The 20144-nt window shown below is 30.1% G+C and overlaps 1 protein-coding gene and 1 long non-coding RNA gene across 4 annotated transcripts; both read left to right on the top strand.

Moving 5' to 3' along the window:
• Nucleotides 1-1375: 1375 nt before the first annotated feature.
• Nucleotides 1376-3353, top strand: LOC133821632 (agamous-like MADS-box protein AGL28). Of its 2 annotated transcripts, none has more exons than XM_062253809.1 (2): nucleotides 1376-1505; nucleotides 2274-3353. In XM_062253809.1, the coding sequence occupies exon 2, from the start codon at nucleotides 2500-2502 to the stop codon at nucleotides 2971-2973; it is 474 nt and encodes a 157-aa protein (XP_062109793.1). In that variant the 5' UTR covers nucleotides 1376-1505; nucleotides 2274-2499; the 3' UTR covers nucleotides 2974-3353. The 2 variants fall into 2 exon arrangements, with proteins under 2 accessions (XP_062109793.1, XP_062109795.1); XM_062253811.1 differs by lacking the exon at nucleotides 1376-1505 and adding an exon at nucleotides 1638-1850.
• Nucleotides 3354-14934: 11581 nt separating this feature from the next.
• On the top strand, nucleotides 14935-19397 carry LOC133821634 (uncharacterized). 2 transcript variants are annotated; one of them, XR_009887716.1, is made up of 4 exons: nucleotides 14935-15219; nucleotides 18370-18516; nucleotides 18672-18833; nucleotides 18932-19397. It is a non-coding gene; the product is annotated as an uncharacterized LOC133821634 (long non-coding RNA). The 2 variants fall into 2 exon arrangements; XR_009887717.1 differs by lacking the exon at nucleotides 14935-15219 and adding an exon at nucleotides 17884-18281.
• Nucleotides 19398-20144: the final 747 nt, after the last annotated feature.

The raw sequence follows: 20144 nt of genomic DNA on the forward strand, positions 1-20144 counted from the left end.
ATTACTTTCTTACTGACAATGAAAACGTATATATATCCTATTATATATTATTAAAATATTAATTTCTTGGTGATGAAGCATATAGAAACGTTTGGTGAAAAAAAAAGCTAAAGAAAACGTGTCGAACATGCACACAGTACCCTTTACTTATCATTATTTTCACAATAGCAAATTTTGACACGATTTAATTTCTTTAAACTATTCATTTTATATATCTTTTTTATCTTTCCTCTTTATCTTTATTTACTCCTTCTTCTTCGTATTTCAAAACTTTTTCTCAGCTGAAGATAAAAGGTCATTTTAGGGCTCCATGAATTTTATTTCATATTTTTCATGAATTACTTCTCTTGTATTTCAATAAACAAAGTCAAAAAAATAATGGCTTTGTTCTTTACCTCTTTATTTTATTTTGCTTCTTTATTCTCTTTAATAGGTATTTGTTCTATATATTTTTGTAAGATTTTTATTTTGCTTCTTTATTCTCTTTAATAGGTATTTGTTCTAAATATTTTTGTAGGATTCTGTGCATTTCAGCAGCTGGGCTTCACTTGAAGATATGTGAGAAGTAAGATTTCTATTAAATCTTTTAATTAATATCCTAATTTATTTATATTGATTTTATTCTATAAAATACCATATGTATAGGATATTTTTCTGCTGGAAAATAGCTTCATAGTTTGGGTTTTGACAGCAAATACCCCTATTTTTTTCTTTTATCAACTATCTTCGACAGTTTGATTATTATTTTTATAGAGATAGATTTATCGTTTGAGCTTATCAGGAACTGTTGTAAGAGATCTTTGATCTTTGTTCTTAATGAATGAATGAAAACCATGAGTTTTTACTGTAAAAAAACATTTAGTTGCATTGAAAAGGAAATGCCCAATTTTTGAGCTCCTTACATCTTCGTAAATCATTACCCTTTACAATTCATTTGGATACTGATTATAAAGCATGCCCTTGGTGCATTTTGTATTAGTTGTTTTAATCATAATTCTAATGCAAACAAAATCAGAGAAAATTTTATAAATTATGCTTATTATTTTGTAACTATTTTGGATATGAAGTTGTCTCCAAACAATCATTAAACATTTTAATTTGACAACCTTTTGCATCTGTTAGAATATATTTTTCTTAAGTTGTCTCAAAAAAATATATATATAAGCAGTGATCTTCAATATAGCCAAAATATTCCCTATAGTAAGAATATTCCCTATATCTGCTTTTGTCTTCTTCTGCCGACACACAGTGGAATTGAGTCATTCTCATCCATATATATAATAGGTTTAATATATATATATAGATTTATATTAAATTATATTTTTTGTTATTTATTATATATATGCCACATATATATATATTTCTTATTAGGTGGGCCGGAAGGTAGAAGGGCCTGCATCGCTTCTGCTGCCTCCAACGGAAAAGAGGTTCTTTTTCCATTGTAGAAAGCACAAAATCCAGCAATGAAAAAATGAAACGAAGCTTCAGTTGACGATCTGTGAGAAGTAAGATTTCTATTGAATCTTTTAATTAATATCCTAATTTACACATATTTATTTTACTCTATAAAATACTTTTTTGCTGAAAAATAGCTTTATAGTGCAAATACCCCTGATTTTTTCCTTTCATAGTTTGATTACTGTTGATGGTGATATTCTATATAGATTAAAATATTCCTTAATGAAGGAATATTCCCTAAGGATCTTCAGTTACACTTCACTTATTCAATATAATTTACTTATCTTCTTATTTGTGCTCGTATTTTCTTCTCCTCTGTATATTATTAAACTGGGAGAATCTATAACATTAATACAACACAATCTCATTCGATATATGCTCATTTTCTTAAGGTAATGTTTACAATGGCTTTTTCTTGTTCTGTACATTTTCTTTGCTGTTCTCTATTCTTGTTTGGTTTTTGGTAGATACGAATGAGAAAAGAAAAAGATCAAAAGTGTTTTTTTTAATGTATATTTTGTTGCTTTTGATTGTTTCATGGGTTGTTTGATGAAATGGATGTTCTGGGTTGTTTTTATTTGGTCTCCATTAATGGAAATGTGACTTTTTTATTCGAGTTTTATTTTTTCTGCTGATGGTTTTTTTTTTATCCATGCTCTTTTTTGTTTTTAGTTTGTTTGCTTTACTTGATATTGAGAGTTTTGGAGGCTTATTGGGTTTTGGGTAGAATGAAAATGCTGAACTGGGTTGTGGTTAGGCAATAGTACCTTTTTGTTGGAATGATTTTTTAATATTAATATTAATAAATTCCCCAGGTTCCATCTTGGTTGTCGTGAAGAGAAAGAAACCGAGAGTGAACGAGGGAAAAGAAAGAGAGAAAAGTGTGTTTTGGGCTTCTTGTTTGTGGCCAACGCCGGCGTTTGACGACTGAGCCTTTCACAGCTTCGACGGTTTGGGTTGTGGCGGCGCAAAGGGTCACTCGCTCACAGGTTTTCCTTCCTTACTACTCTTTCTTTTAGGTTTTACTTGAGAGCGATTGTTATGGGTAAGAGAAGATTGGAAGAGGGAGAACAACGCTGCTCCAATGTGTTCGTGTCTTTCTCAAAGAGGCGCAAAGGGCTTTTCCAGAAGGCGGGCGAGTTGTGCATCCAGTGCAGCGCACAAGTTGCCATTGTCGTCCTATCTCCGACGGGTAATCCTTTCGCTTTCGGGCACGCTTCGGTGGTTGAGGTTCTTCACCATTATCTTTGTCAAACGGTGATCAATCCCAGCTTCATCACTGATGAACACAGACACCAGAACCAGATAATCGAAGGCCTCAAGTTTAGCCTAAAACAGGAGCAGAAAAGAGAGGGTCTTGATGAGGAGAGTAAGGTGGTGTTGGGACTCAAGGAGTGGATTGAGAAAGAGTTTGAGGACTGTAAGACTACTACTTTTGTGGAAGATTTGGAGGGTTTGAAGCAAAAATATGTGGTGTTTCTTGACCAAATCACTCAGAGAATATTGGGGTTTTGAAGTTCTACTTCGTCCGTGGAAAGCGGAAAATATGTTGCTATTACCAACGATGAATGTGGCTGCACTCCTTTTGATGAAGAAAATTTTGGTATTTCGTTATCTAATTTATGGTCTTGAGATAAGTTTAATTTAGCTACTTTTATATCATATTATGCATTCATTTTTTTTCTCTAGTTTTACTAATAGTTAGCCAATATAGCAGCTTAAGGTGGTGGTGTATATGAAATTAGTATATTCATTGTCTAGAAAGTGTAGAGGAGGATGTTATTAGAGCAAAGAAACATATTTGAGTTATGACAAATATTCATCTTTCTCTGATTTTGTTTAAATTTGTAATTTTTTGATAAGTTTCATGCTTATAAAGGAGATATTTGGCTATTTGTTCTCTCTGGATTTCTGGTTGCATTGTTCTTTTATAGTGGACAAAATGAAAAAGGTATCTCTACACTTTGGGAATAAGAAGAGTTATAATTGAATAAAAAAGAAAAAAATGTTTTGTTTTGATTATTAACACACTTATAAATATGAACAAATAAATTGAGAATTTTGCACTTTTTTTCTTTTCTTAACTGACAAAATAGTAGCTTCCATGTAATACCCTAAAATTACAAATGCCAATAAATAACTGGTAGGATATCATAAACACCCCCATAGTGATAGTGTTCTAATGATTTTCCTTTGGTTTAAATTAAAGTGTTCAGAGCCATATATACCACATGATATTCCCTCCAAAATGTAATTAGCTGACATCTTGGCCAATTTCAAACTCTTGTTACTGCTAAGTATAAATCATTATAGGGTAATGCTGGCCCTTTTTTTTTTTATTGAATCTAGATTGTTAAAATGTCAGCTCATGATAATAGGCTTACCCAAACTATTTTTTTTCTTTATTATTAAAAAACAAATAAAATCAAAAAGCTTATTTCTCTCTCTTATTTATTTAAAATGAAAAATATTTATTTTGATTACTGGAATTTTTCGTATATGAGAGGAGCCTCTAAAGTATTGTTTATTAAAAAAATTAGTTTGTATAACCTATACAAAGGAGAGGAGAGCTCACAAGAGGCACTGTAAAATTATTTTACATCACTCTATCTAATTTTTATTTTTTTTTACATTTTGTTATTATTCTTTTAAAAAAATCTATGATGAAAAATATCTATCTAATTTTTTAAAAAATCCTAAAATTCTATTTTCTCTTTTTTCATATTTTTTTTATGTTTACTTTTAAATTTGTGATAAAAGGAACATAAAGAACATTCTATCTTTATATAAATATATAAATGAGAGTATAAAAAGGTGATATATGAGAGTCTAAATATGTGATGTGACTCTCTAAATTTGATTTCAATCACTCTGTCTATTTTTTTTTTGTTTATACTTTTTTAGATATTGTGATTTGTGTCATTACTTGTTTGGACCTTATGTTTTGACAAATTACTTTTTGGACCATGTGTTTTCTAAAATAATTCAAATAGACCACTAAACCCGATTTTGATAAAAAAAAAATTTGAATTAAAATCACAAATAATTCATCAAACTAACAACTCAGAACAAAAATACAGTCATTCTGCCTAAGAAATGTGTTGTTATACTCAATTTTTTGTTTATCAAAATCAGATTTAGGGGCCTATTTGAACAATTTTACAAATCACAGGGTCCAAAAAATAATTTGTCAAAGCACAGGGTCCAAACAGGTAATGAGGCAAAACACAAGGTCTAAAAAAGTATAAACCTTTTTTTTTACATATTTTATTGTAAAGAACGCTCTAAGCTAATACTTATAAAACATTCGCATAACATAGTTTGTAAAAGAATACCACTCATTATCAAAGTCTCAGTGGGAACTTGCTTAAAAACCATGCAAGTTGGCGCCATTAGTTTTAAAAAGAAAACATATTTTTTTATGCAAAGTTCAAAATAAACAAAATGAAATAATTGAGTCCCACTGATAATTTAGGAAAGTCTCTTATAACAAAACATAATTTAAATGGCGTTCTACAATAATCGTTTTTCCGTCAATAGGATTACCCCACGCCATACACCCCATGATGATAGAACTCCTCACGTCACCACGCGTGCCATAAAGAAATCCTATTTGCTACCTGGAAGGAAAGTAAGGGGGGTGAGCTAAAAGCCCAATAAGGAAGTACAAACAAATAAGCAAGTAAGAATACAACAAATACAAACACTAACGTTCATCTATAATATCATGGCATATCAAAACATAATCCTAACATATCATCATTGCATATCATAACGTAGTCATAACATATCATCATATCACAATCATACAGCATACATGATGAGCATGGCTCGCTAGTTGTCCATGTCACCCTATTAGGTAAACAGGAGTCTTTGGTCCTTGAATAACCTCGGCGCGTCCGCCCTAGGAGTTACGTCACAATGTCCTTAGTAATCTCGTTCGATGTATCTAACATCGTAATCTGTTTGATGTATCTAACATCGTAACTTGTTTGATGTATTTAACATCCATACACATATCATATTCAACATAACATCACATTATGGCATTCATATTTCATAACAATTCATTCATACAACAGTCTTACCATTAATAGCATAAAATCATAGAATCTATCTAACTTCCTTACCTCAGGTCCAAGCTAAGAAATTTTCACAATCTTTCAACGAGCCTATATCATAATCAAAACAACATTTCTTAGGTTCATAAAATTACTATTTTTCCCTTCCATACAACTCACGTGTGCATGGGTCATGCACACATAATAACCGTTGCACATAACATGCAATTATTCTTGACTACACATAAAGTCATAAAAGAATAATGCTTATTTGACCTATTTTGATCTTTATATAAAAACCACTTAGTTGAATAATAAACATAATTTTGGACGTAAAAGTGGGGTTGCATGTAACATGCATACGTGGGAACATTGCGTAATAGAGACGTTTTAAAAACGATAATTCTACATTTCTTACTTTTATTGTTTTAAAATCAATAGACATATAACATGCTTTATTTTTCTTAAAATTTCTAAGTTGATTAAATTTCTCAAAATATCATTTTATTTTATAAAATAATTTTATTTAGCTTAAAAATAAAATATCTGACCATTTCATTCATTAATCTCAAATTACAAAGAATTAACCAAAAACTTGGAATTAATTAAAATACCTATTTTTAATATGTTTCTTTAGAAAAATAAATTTTATCATTGTGTTACATAAATGATGTGAGAAAAAATATATTTTTAAGTGTGGAAAATATATTTTTATTTAAATTATTTAAGACTTAGTGTTATGTAACATAAATCCATATGTGACAATTAAATAACCATTTTTAAAACAAACTTTCAGCCACCATTTATTTCTTCAAAAATCACAAATAAATAGAATCTAAATATTTTTTTCAATCAAAATAAAGAAAAATCATAACTTATCAAAATATGCATTCCTACCATTTTTAAAATACAATTTTTCAATATTACCATAACTTATGAAAAATAATTTGTTCCAAAAACTCATCATATTCATTTTAGTGAAACTCACTTCACATTTTCTTACAAAAATTCCAGCAACTATTTTTATCTTTAAAAATCATCATATTCAATTTAAAAACTCATATTTTCTCAAAAATTCAATAAAAATTCTGTAGGTAATTATTTGAGTAAAATATCATTTTAATGGGACTTAAAATACCCCTTTTAATTTCATAAAATTAACATAACATCAAGGACATTACTTATGCATGCAAATCATTTTTTTTATCAAACTTTTACCCAATTATTTACAAAAATCAGCAAGCTTAATTTCTCATGAGATTCATCTTTTATCCCAAAAATTTCAATAAAGTCATACATGTCCAAAATCTCATCATACTCTTGTTATATACATAATTCTAAGAATATTATTTTAACATATTCACATGAAATCTTATAGAACCAATTTTTTCTATTCCATTGAATCTACACATGAAATCCAACAACAATAACAATGGCAATAACATACATAAATTCATAAACACCATATCTCATAAACATGCCTTTATAATAACCCTAACATATTTCTTATCATATTTCTAAAATCATCATTTGCCATTTTACATAAATCAAAGATTAAAAAAAATAACCGTAGCAATATAAACATAAAATATAACCTCATTATAAACCCTATCAAATCCATTTTCTCAATCATACCCATGAGCCTTTTTTAAACAAATCATATTCTCTTAAAAATACAAATCATAATCATCAATCCTACAATAATCAACCATTAGCATCACCATCAAAAACCTCAAAGATAAACCCATCAAAACCAATATATAGGCTAAGAAAGACCATTACCTCTCTTGATTGTAAAATCAAAAACACAATATGATCAACACCCAAACTCCACACTCCTTGTTCAAGCCTAGGGTTTTATTTGAAAACCACCATGAGAAGGAGAAAGAATCCAAGCACACACAACAAATAAACAAAGTCAATAACATATAATCAAGAAAAGAGATTTGACAAACAAAAATACAAGAAAACATACTCTAGAATTGGTTCCTCTTCTCCTTCTTCTTCTTTCTTTCTTCTTCTCCCTCTCTCTCTACATGCCACTCTCTCTCTCTCTAGGTCACGGCAGCCACAAGAAAATATGCCCTCCTCTTCTCTTCCTTTCCCCTTTATTCAACTCTCTCAATAAAGCCTCACCAACACAAAATGGTAAGTTTCCTTTTTCTATTTTATTTTCTCTTAATTCCTTTTATTTTTCTTTTATTATAAATATTGGAGTCAAATGGTAGTTTCCCAAAATGTCTATCCTCATCCAATTAACTTTTATTCTCTTAAAAGAAAAATGGAAAAAAAATCAATCAATCTCTTACACTACACGTCCACTACTCTTTCCATATCCTTTATTATTATTTTATTTTTTTTAATTTAATTTCCTACTTATTAAAATAAAACTACCCAAAAATATCAATAAATGGCAATTATAAAATGTGTAGAAAATCCACACATGTGCACCTTATTACCATATACTAGCACACACTAAAACACTAGGGTGCATCACTATCTACCATGCACCTTAGTGCATTCAACCATAACTCACATAATTACCTCAATTGTCACACTTTATTAAAATGTAACACTAATAGAAAAAAAAATAAACATGTTACACAATTATTCACTTATTAAATTAATTAACCAAACAAACAATTAACAAATTTAAATTCAAAAGATTATACCAAACAATTCTAACAATTAAATAAAATAATAAACATTCAAATAAAACAAACAACAACTAAATAAAATAAACAACATTTAAATAAAACAATTCATCACACTTAACATTTAAATAAAATAAATCACAAAAATTTAAATAATCTAAAAAAATTTTGGTGCACTACATTTATTCTTCTATTTAAAAAATTATGATGAAAAAAATATCTATCTAATTTTTTAGAAAAAGTAAAGAACATTTTTTTATTCTTTTTAAAATTTTATGGTTATTAATTAATAATTAAAAAACAAAATATCTATCTAATTTGAATTCCAATTTGACTAAATCACTATCTATTTTCACCTTTTTTTACATTTTTTTATTTCTTCTTTTAAAAAATTGATTATAAAAAAAACAAAATATCTAAAAATCTATTTTATCCTTTTTTCACATTTTTTATTCTTCTTTTAAAAATTCATGATAATTTTTTTTTTTTAAATTGTAAAAAGTATTTTTTATTCTTTTTAAATTTTATGATTATTAGTTAATAATTAAAGAAAAAAATAAAATATCTATCTAATTTCAATTTCAATTTGATTAGATAATTAATTAAATAAATTTTCTCATTGTTTTTTCTACTTTTCTAATTTATGGTTATTAATTAATTATAGATAAACTTTATCTTTTTTTATTTTTTTTATTCTAATAATAATTATAATATATGTCAAATTAAAAATATCTATAATAATAAATAATCTCTCTATTCATACTTTTAACATTTTGACAAAATGCAAGGTCTAAAAAATAATTTTTAAAAATAAAAAGTCGAAATGAGTAATAATAATAAATAATCTATCTATTCCTAATTTTAACATTATCACAAAATATAGGGTTCAAAAGTTCATTTTTAAAAATATTTGGTCCAAACGAGTTATCAGTCAAAATATATGGTTCAAATAATCTGTCTATATATTCATATTTTTATCTTTTGACAAAACACAAGGTCTAAAAGTTAACTTTTAAAAATAAAGGATCCAAACGTATAATCAACTAAAATACAAGATTCAAAAATAGTGTGAGCTCTTAGAGCACTCACAATAGATGAAGTAAACTAGCTAATTTTTTAAAATATAAAGAAAAATTGTAAAAATGAGCTTCCAATGGGTGAGTTAAATTTAAGCTATTTGACACATTTTTACCTTAATTAATAGTATTACTCCACATGTAGAGATAATTATTCAATGAGTTAAAATTATTTTATTATTTCTTTCTTTCTTTCTCTTTCTACATTAATTATTTATTATTTTATTTTGTTTCTTATTTTTCCTTTTTTAGTATTTTAATGAATAAAAAAATAAAATTTTTATGATGTAGAGAAAATATAGTGAAGAAATAGTGAAGTTAATGTATGATGTAAAATATAAAAAGTAAGGTTTAAGTGATGTATTTGAAAAAATAGAATAGAGTATCCATTGGGAGTACTCTTACACAAAATATTATTTTCTATTTACATAATTTATAATTTTTATAAATAATTTTTAACCTTTTAACAAAATACGGAGTTCAAAAGTTAATTTTTAAAAAGAATTGGCCAAAACAACTAATCCACCAAAATGCAAGGTTTAAATAATTTATCTAACTATTTAGAATTTTAATATTTTGACAAAAGACAAAGTCCTTATGCTTGGTAAGAGGGGTTTTTAGAAATGATAGAAAGGGTAGGAGGGAAAGAAGTGGGTGGAAGCAAAAAACATTTGTTAGGGAAGAGAGAAAGTGGAAAGGAGAGGACAGATGGAAGGAAGAAGTCTCCTTCCAAATTCTTCAAAATCAATTCTTCAAAAAATGAAAGATTATAGAATAAGACAAAAAAATTACATATATGCCGAGAAATTTGAGTTTTTATACTTAGTGAGGGGTTCTAAATCAAAAAAATGCTAGGCATTTAAATCATTTTAAAAAAATGCCAATTCTTATGACAATACTCAAAATACCCATCTCATAATTTTTCTCATCCACTTCCTTTTCTCTCTTCTCTCTTCTCTCTTCTCTCTTCCCTCTCTCTCTCTCAACATATTCCTCTCAACTCCCTCTCTAGAAAAAAAAGAAAAAAAAATCCATGAGTAAGGTAAAATATAATAGAAATCAATGTAATGGCAAGTATTCCTTACTTAGGACGCTAAAATACTACATTTCGAACAGATCTGGGCATGATTTTTGGGTTTTTTTTGTGATTTTTTTTAGATCTGAAACCTTGAAATCTGTAGAAAATCGACGTGGTTCAATGGTGGTTTGATGGTGCTCGATGCCAGCTCGATGGGGACTTCAAAATTAAGATTTTCATGAAAAAATCAAAGTTGCTCGATGGTGGTTCGAAGGAGGTTCAATGGTGTTCGATGCGATTCTTGCAAGATACATAATTTTTCACTCGGGTGTCCGTTTGGGGTGAATTTTTTATAATTTTGGATATTTTTTCAAGATCTACACGTTTGAAATGTGTATATATACATTTGGGAAATGTAAATCTTGAAGAAGAAAAAACGCTAAATGCAAAGCATACCTCATGTTCAAGATATGTTTTGGTATGTTTTCAAGTTCTAAACTTTGAAAATGTGTATGTGAACATCTAAAACGTGTAGATATAAAAAAAATACCAAAAAAAAAATCATCCCAAACGAACACTCGAGTGAAAAATTATATCTCTTACAAGAATTACATCAAACCACCATCAAGCAACGTCGATTTTTTCATGAAAATCTTGATTTTGAAGGCCCCATGGAGGTAGCATCGAATACCATTGAGTAACCCTCGAGTTGGGCATGATTTTTTAGTTATTTTTCAGATCTGAAACTCTGAAATATGTAGAAAATAGACTTTGCTCGATTGTTGCTCGATAGTGCTCGATACCAGCTTGATGGGGTCTTCAAAATCAAGATTTTCATGAAAAAATCGACGTTGCTCGATGGTGGTTCAATGCAATTCTTGTAAGAGATAATTTTCCACTCGGGTGTCCGTTTGTTATGATTTTTTTTAATTTTGAGTATTTTTTTAGATTTACATGTTTTAGATGTTCACATACACATTTTCAAAGTTTAGAACTTGAAAAAATATCAAAACATATCTTGAACATGAGGTATGTTTAGCATTTGTCATTTTTTTCAAGATTTATATTTCCCAAATGTGTATATACACATCTCAAACGTGTAAATCTTGAAAAAATACCCAAAATTAAAAAAAAAAAATCACCCCAAACGGACACCCGAGTGAAAAATTACGTATCTTGCAAGAATTGCATCGACCCACCATCGAGCAACATCGATTTTTTCATGAAAATCTTGATTTTGAAGGCCCCATCGAGCTGGCATCGAGCACCATCGAACCACGTCGATTTTCTATAGATTTCAAAGTTTCAGATTTGAAAAAAAAATCCCAAAAAAAATCCAAAAATCATGCCCATACAGTATTTTAGGTGGCGTTTGGTTGGAGGTAATGAAAACAATGGAATATGAATAGGAATAGTAATAGAATGGAATAAGAAAAGTAATGAGATTATGTTGTTTGGTTAGAATAATGGAATCAATGATTGAATACCTATTCTTATGTTTGGTTGACTATGGAATAGAATGGAATAAATTTATTTTGGACAAAAATACCCAAAGTGCTTAAAATATGATTAATAAATTAAAATAAACATACCAAATATATATATAGATTTACCAACAATGACGTTACTTTTTTTTTCATATTCTTTTTTTACAAAATAATATTTAATAATCCTACTTTTTTTAAGCATAATAATTCCACTTTTGAACACTACAAAATATTAAAATTATCAATAAGAATTTATTTTTGTGAAGTATTTTTTTTAATGTCAAATGCAATTTACTTTAATTATCACTAAACACTATTTTATATTTTTTTAAAATAAAACATCCCCAAATTTTAAAAAATCTCTATAAACAACATAAATACAATCCCAGATCAGACAGATAAATCACATAACAATTTATATCCATACAATTCATAATGAGCAACAATTAGACACAAAATTGCACAATAATTTTCTAATTCCCAATTAATTTCCAAAACATAAAATAGTTAAAATCCCGGTTAGAAAATTATACAAATACTTTTACACATTCAATTCGAGTTTTGTGGTGACACTTGAAGCTCGAAACGAACTTCGTACCACCCAAAAGTGGTGGCAGGCCGAGACCCACGACAGGGCTCCGGCAACGGCAGAGGCACCACCACCTAAAAATGGTTGAGGGTTCGGAAAGCCCTTGGAAAAGGTAGGTCAGTTGCCGTTGGAACCATTTACAGTGGTTGTGTAGCTCACCTCCCTATGGTTTGGCCGGATCGAAGCAAAGAAATCTCAGAAATTCCTTGATTCCGACGAGACTCCTCCCTCTCTCCCAACAATGATTTGAGTCGATACAAGGCTAGGTTTTCTTCATCTCGACCTTCTGAGTTCACTGGTACCACTCCCTAGACGAGACGTTATTGGAGTTCATAACAAAAACGGCTTTGAATCCATGGCAGCGCACACTTCTGCAAGCCCGTTGAGCTGATGATAAGTAGTGGAATGGAATTATAATTCCACTAACTCAAAATTGGAAAAGTTATTCCGTTAGTTTTGGGAATAAGCATTACAATGGAATTCTTTTCCAAACTTGTTATTTCCAACCAAACAAAAGAATCCGACCCATTAACTTTCCATTCCTTTTCTTTCTGGCCCATTACCATCAACCAAACGGGCCCTTAGTGTCCTAAGTTTGGAATACTTGCTATTACATTGAGTTCTCTTATATTTTACCTTACACATGGAATTTTTTTCTAGAGAGAAAGTTGAGAGGAATGGGTTGAGGGAGAGAGAGGGAAGAGAGAAGAGGAAGTGGATAGGAAAAATTATGGGAAGGGTATTTTGGGTATTATCAAAAGATTTAACATTTTTTTGAAATGATTAGAAGGCGTATCATTTTTTTTATTTAGGACACCTCATTAAGCATAAAAACTCAAATTTCCCTATATGTCATTCAATAAAAATTAAATATATATTATATAATAATAGATAATTTACTAATTTTGCATTTAAATTTTAAATCTTCCCCCTCAATACCAAACAATATTGAGGAAACTAATTATCATCTACATCCTTCCAACACTCTTTCATTTTTTTCAAACATTGAATAAAGGTTCATTTTTAAAAATAAAGAATCCAAAGGGTAATAGGTAAAAATAATCCTTACACAAAACATAAATTTATTATAAAGAACCACACAAAGCTTATTAAAAAAAAACACTCGTGTAACAAGTTGTTTGAACTTTGTTTTCAACACTGTAAATTATTCGAAATTTCTTAAAAACTCAGAGAAAGTTCGTTATACAGTGAACATCGTTATGAAAAAAATGGGGTCAAGATGTTACAACGTGTCCATATAAGAAGCGTGTTATATTGGTAGGGTGAAAAAGACTCCATACTACAAAATTTTCCCCCAAAAAAATTAAAAATTTATATTTTTTAATTATTACAAAATGATTGCCGAAGTACGATTATGTTTTCTAGTTCAAATAAATAAAACTAAGAAAAATGAATATTTCCATTAAATTCCTCAAATTTTACATATATGAGCTTCAAGAACGAACGAATGAACGAAGCCTCATATTTAGAATCAAGCAAAAGTGAAAATTATTGGTCTTAATTATTGGTTTTTATTAACTATAGGGTTTTCTAATGCATTTTTTCCATGTTTTTTATTTTGGTTCGAGGCAATTTTTTTTTAGTGCTGTTTATACATGGCTTCTAAATGTAAAGGAGATGACACAAGTAATGTAAATGTAATGTCTTTGTAGCAAGAAATTAGTGAAAGAATCAAGCAAAAGTGAAAATTCTACAAATTAGAGAAAACATGTGTGTCTGTGTATATGACAATTAAAACAAAAGAATAAATGACAAGCTTAAATTACTACTTATTGTTGCAAATTAAGGAGAAATAGATTGACAATCACATGTATGGAAAGAATTGTATAGAAAAAAAAATCGCCAAGATCATTTTATTTTATGTGCTTTAACAGTACACATGTCAATTTATCTTCAGCTAAATCTCATTCCAAACAACTGGAATTATCATTTTAAAGACACTTACGGTTTAGTTGGGAACACTTCCCAGAAAACACTTTTAGACCTTTTTGGGTTTTTTTTTTTTTTTTGCTTTTAATATTTGAACTACAAGGAGTTAAGGTCTTTTGGCTTAGTTTATTTTAAACTACTTTTAGCTTTTAGAATTAAAAATACTTTTCATAGTGTTTAGGTAAAAAACAAAAAATTAATTTAATTTAAAAGGTCTCTTTTGAAAAAGTAAGATTCCTAATTCTTTTCAAAATATCTTTTGGAGAAGTTATTTTTTAAATTAAAATAATTTTAATATTCCTAAGTAATCTTTTTTAATTAATATCCAAACACTTTAAAAATAACTTTTCATTAAAAAAATATATTTATATAAACACATAAAATTAAGTCAAAACTTTTACTTATTTTATGTTTTTAGCTATAAACAAAAGCATAAGTTTTGACAAATGAGGCCAAAATATAACTTCTTATAAAAGAAATTTTATAAACCCAAACGCCAAAAAAATTAACTAGGCCCTTAATAAGATAAATGAGCGATGCGTCATAATGATTATTTCGGGCTTTTTAGCTATATAACCATGTGCATAAGGGGCTTTAACTATATAGCATTCTTATGTTTCTGGATATTTTTTTTTTATTAATACTTTTTTACAATCTTAACAATGCAATTACCAAAATGGCCTTGCCCTTGAAATAATAGAAACTTATTACTCAAATACTTATATCTCAAAACCCGTAAACACGCACCCCTCCTTTCTTCCCCAAGCCATCCCAGTCCCCAAGTGCTCCGTCACCATTCCGAAGCTAGCTCCATCCAAGCTAGCGCAACAATTCGGAAGGGTCCATACTATCCCTGTCCGCGCTCGCCTAGCCTTTCTGCCACACTATTCATCTTCTTCAAATTTTTAGCTCTTGTTCAGAGAAAGGTAGTGTTTGAATATTGTTCAGTGGTAGTTTTATGAAATTTTGAATCTTAAATAAGAACAAGTTGTAACTTGTTTCTATGAGTGGACTAAAATATACTTGACAAACAACAACTTTGATTTCTTGTTCTTTTCTATGGCTTTTCTATTACTGGGTATATATTTTTTCATATATATATATATATTCTTGATGATATTAAAGAATGCAAACCATATGTTTGTGAAAATGTCTCAATGAACTAACTTTATTAAATTAGATTGGGATTTTCAACTCATATACAATATGTGTTGTTGCTTATGGTTTGATATTTGAAATGAATACATACATTGAATTGATTAATTGTACTACTTCATTATCTTTTTTTTTTTTTTGGTTAAAAAAAAACACATATTGGGTATGTGGCAACTGTACTAGTGATGATGATTACATGAGAACATACTGTAACGCCCTAAACTCCAGGCACCGTTACGGTGTGTCTTATAAACAGTGATAAACTCGTTAATTGAGTCATTTGGTCAAAATCGTGTAACTAAGTATGATTAGAGTTTAGGGATTAAAATTTTGGTTAAAATGTTTCATTAGAACATTTACTGTATACATTGGGATCCCAAAAAATATAGTTTAAAGGTCTATTACAATAAAATATTTACAACTAGTCGATCTAAGCGGCAAAACAAGGTTTAACCCTAGTTCCTCTTTCAACCCTCAGTTGTGGCGGTTGAGCAGCCGCATATGTACACATCGTCACCTAAGCTCTACAACTCAAGAATGGTTCAGCTTTCTTTTGCCTTTACCTGCACCACATAACACCCGTGAGCCGAAGCCCATCAAGAAACTTAATATGCTCATGATCAGTAATAATATGTCACCAAATCATAAGACACACGCCTGGTCCAGCATTAATGCTCCTAGAGTCATTCAACGCTAATATCGATTAGATCTAATCTTTTATTGGCCCTGCGTTTATGATGCTATGCCGTTTCCGGCTCTTAGGTCAGTAATGCGCGACCAGTGCCAACCCTGACTAGTCAGTGCCATACACAAGTAAGCAATTCTACCAAACATATACCATATGTCAATTATCCAAATACAGGGCATTCAACATGCTTACTTAACAATTTCTAGCACAATTAGGATCATGCATAAACACAGAGGCTCAAGCTTTGACCAAACTCATATTCAATATTCATGGCATGCCCTAATCACATGTTTCTCGTGCATTACATTTAAACATCCAACATGCATCAAGAATAACCATGCATGTCACATATACACAGGGTGCAATTTTCTTACCTCTGGTTCGAGCAGGAATTAGAACAAGAACAACCCTTGAGAACGATCGACCTTTTAATCATTTGGCGGTCACCTAGTCATAACCAAGTACAATCTTCAATTAATGAAAATAAACAAAAATTAGGGTCTTGATCTAAACCCCACTCTCAGGACCCCGAAATGTACCCACACAGTGAGTAGATTCAATCCCAGGCCTTAAGGATTGAAACCTTGAGCCAAAAACACTCAAAACGGGGTTCTGAAGAAACAGGGTAGCGCTGCCCCCCTAGCACCCCAGCGCTCAAGACAGAACCAAACCGCCCCAGAGCCACTTCAGGTAGCGCTGTAGCGCTACCTCCAACCTGAAGATGCCTAGAAACTTCTCCCTTCGATTCCACCATTTCTAACCCAAACCAAAAGCTTCCAAACATCAAATTAAGTCCCAAATGAACCCAAAAATCATCCCCACGTGTCCTAGGCACCACAACCCCAAGAACCCTAGCCAAAACTCCAATCAATTTCCAACTTTCCAACTCAAAAACCAGCTGAAACTCAACTAGGAAAATAGAGCAAAAACAAGAGTTCTAATGGCTAAAAACTCATCTCAATTTCAGCAACACACCCTCTTCAATGGTAGAGCATAACCCTAGCTTATCACAGCTTGGTTCCCTGGCTTGGTTCCTCAAAAAGAGCTTGAAAATCCAAAGAGAAATGGAAGAGAAAACCATCGAGAAAGAAGGGAAGAAGTGAGACTTTGTTTTCGGTAAGCTTATACAACCTTAAAGGGTTGATATAAATCATTAAGGGTGAAAAGACCTAAATGCCCTCAAGTCTAAAATAAACCTTAACAGCCACCAAGGGCACAATCGTCCTTTCGCACCTATTTTGTTAATCATAATTAACACCCTCAAATTCCCGTTATTCTCAATGTTCTCAAATACCAATAAATCATTTCTCATTACCCTTTAATTCCCAGTACTGTTCTAACCATTAAAATCACCTCGAGACTCATCCCGAGCCCCGAACTTAAACATGTTATGACCAGACTGAACACTTGCATTTCATGATCGTCTCATGCCGAAAGGCTTGAAAAAATCCACATATAATGTGGTACCATTCATAACTCACCCACAGGCACGAAAATGCACAATTACGCCCTTAACGGGCCAAATTACCAAAATGCCCTTATAATTCAAAATAAACCCATATGCATTCATTTATCATCATATTATAATATAATTCACATAAACATGCATATAATCATCTAATATCGTAATAAATCAATTATGGCCCTCCCGGCTTCCTAATCAAACTCCTAAACCTTATTAGGAAATTTGGGGCATTACACTTACCATGAACAATTTACTCATGTTGAAGAGCAGCATCCTCAGGTTGATGACCAACCTCCTCTTGATAAAGAGCAACCTCCCCAAGTTGATGGTCAATCTCCCCAAGTTGAAGAGCAATGTCTTCAGGTTGATGACCAACATCCTCTTGATAAAGAGCAACCTCCCCAAGTTGAAGAGCACCCTCCCTAAGTTGAAGAACACCCTCCAAAGAGGCCACTAAAACGTTCACACTACATGAAATCACCATACACTGACCCTTTTCTTCGGACCAGATTGGGATGAGAAGATCATGTCCAGTTTGATCCTTCAAGGGAGATTAATCCGGAAAAACAAAAGATGTTTGATGAACATTTAAGAAGTCAAAAAAAGTATTGATTGTCGGCTTGGTTTACGAACTATAGATTATTTCCAGCGGATTATTAAAGACTATGAATGGCTATTTAGTAAGATATGACATATGCTTTTATGATCTCTTATATCTAAGACTTAATTTTGTTTCCACGTGTATAATGTTATTATTATTTTTTACAGCACATTGATGATGCTCTCTTTGGCATTAGAAAGTGATAACATGGGTATCAAGATGTGATTTCACAAGATGCAATCATTTTGGATGAAAAATTTACTCAATTAGTGACCATCAACTTCAACTCTAACCCTAACATTATTGATGATGAGGTAAGTCGATATATTTCAGGAAATCATCTGTATTTTTGGGGCAAAAAATGGAAAGGCTAAAAAAAGTTGTATATGCCTTTAAACATAAGGGACCACCATTGGGTTGCAGTTAAAGTAGACTTACAAGCATTAGATTTTATTGTTTATGACTGCAGTATTGGAGCGACCTCATCAAAAGAAATGGATGCTTTGATGTTGTCACTCCAAACGATGATTCCGGCTATGCTTTGTTTATCTTCACAATTTGAGGACATAGCACAATGTCTTCACAAACCATGGAAATATACACGCTTACTTAGTGTTCCACAAAATTCAAAGTAAGTATATTTATCTAAGTCTATATATACATGCTTACTTAGTCTATTTTTATTGCAAACTTAAATCTATTATTGATTTTAAACTTTTCTTATAACAGGGGAGATTATGCAGTCTACGCAATTAAATTCATTGAGTTTGACATGGTTGGTTGTACTTTTAATCGTCTTTCAGATGACATGATACCATTCTACAGAATGAAGATGGCGGTAGATATTTTTTTTTCAAGATTGGGATCTTTAGTAATTTGTATATTTTAAAATGTTTGGCTAGTTTCAAGAATGACAATGTTTTAAAAACTTTATATGTAGTTGAGCTCTACTAAGATCATCATGAATTTCTCTAGATTTCTCAACCATATACTAATGTCAGTTGAGCTTATTTAGTATTTGGAAATCTCAACTGGATATAGTCGAGCTCTATGGTAAACAAAATTACAATTTTGATAAATTAATCTTTTTAAGATTATTAAGGTGATGATGAAACAATATGTAACTAGATAGTGCTTATTTTGTATGTTGATTTCTCATTTTGTGCAATAAAGTTTATGGATTTTCTTCTTCAAATATTTTCTTTCATCTTAAATATCTTGTATTTTAGATTGTTAGAACATATTTACACTTTGTTCTTCATTAGTGCAAAAACATAATATTCTTTGTATAAGATGTGTCATTAAATTGTACACATCCAATGCTTAGAACAAAAATATTATGTTTTGCCTTATAAATAATGTTCATTGATTTATTTGTTATTTCATTAGATTGATTTATATTAAATGCTTTGAAATTATAATTTTAAAAGTGAAGATAAATCCTATATTTTAATAAAACTTGTGCTTAAATAGAATATCTAATTTGAATAAGTGATGGTTTGATTAATTTCTACTATTAATAAAACTTGGAAATCAATGTACTTATAAATATTATTGAACTTATATTTTGTGGATTCTATTATTTTAATAATCTTTCTTTTACCATCTTGATTTCTACTATTAATTTATGTTTATATATTGTCTTTAATTTCTTTATTATTATCTTTTATTTTATTTTTATTGTTACAAATTTTCATCAATCTTTGGAAGCTAGGTTAGAATTTATTAATTTTGGTTTAAAATAGTTTTTTTTTCGATTTTAGACAACTCCTTTGGGTTTGGCATCCTTACTTACACGATCACTATTCTATATGAACGATTAGTGCGCTCGCGATTTATAAATATTTAAAACATACCCGTTTTGGGTCCATCAAGTTTTTGGCACCGTTGTCAGGGAGTTGCAAGAGAAAAGAAACGAAATTTATCTCAAGGTTAGTGAATT

The sequence above is a fragment of the Humulus lupulus genome, chromosome 3, assembly GCF_963169125.1.
Source record: "Humulus lupulus chromosome 3, drHumLupu1.1, whole genome shotgun sequence".
In the NCBI taxonomy this organism is placed as follows: domain Eukaryota; kingdom Viridiplantae; phylum Streptophyta; class Magnoliopsida; order Rosales; family Cannabaceae; genus Humulus; species Humulus lupulus.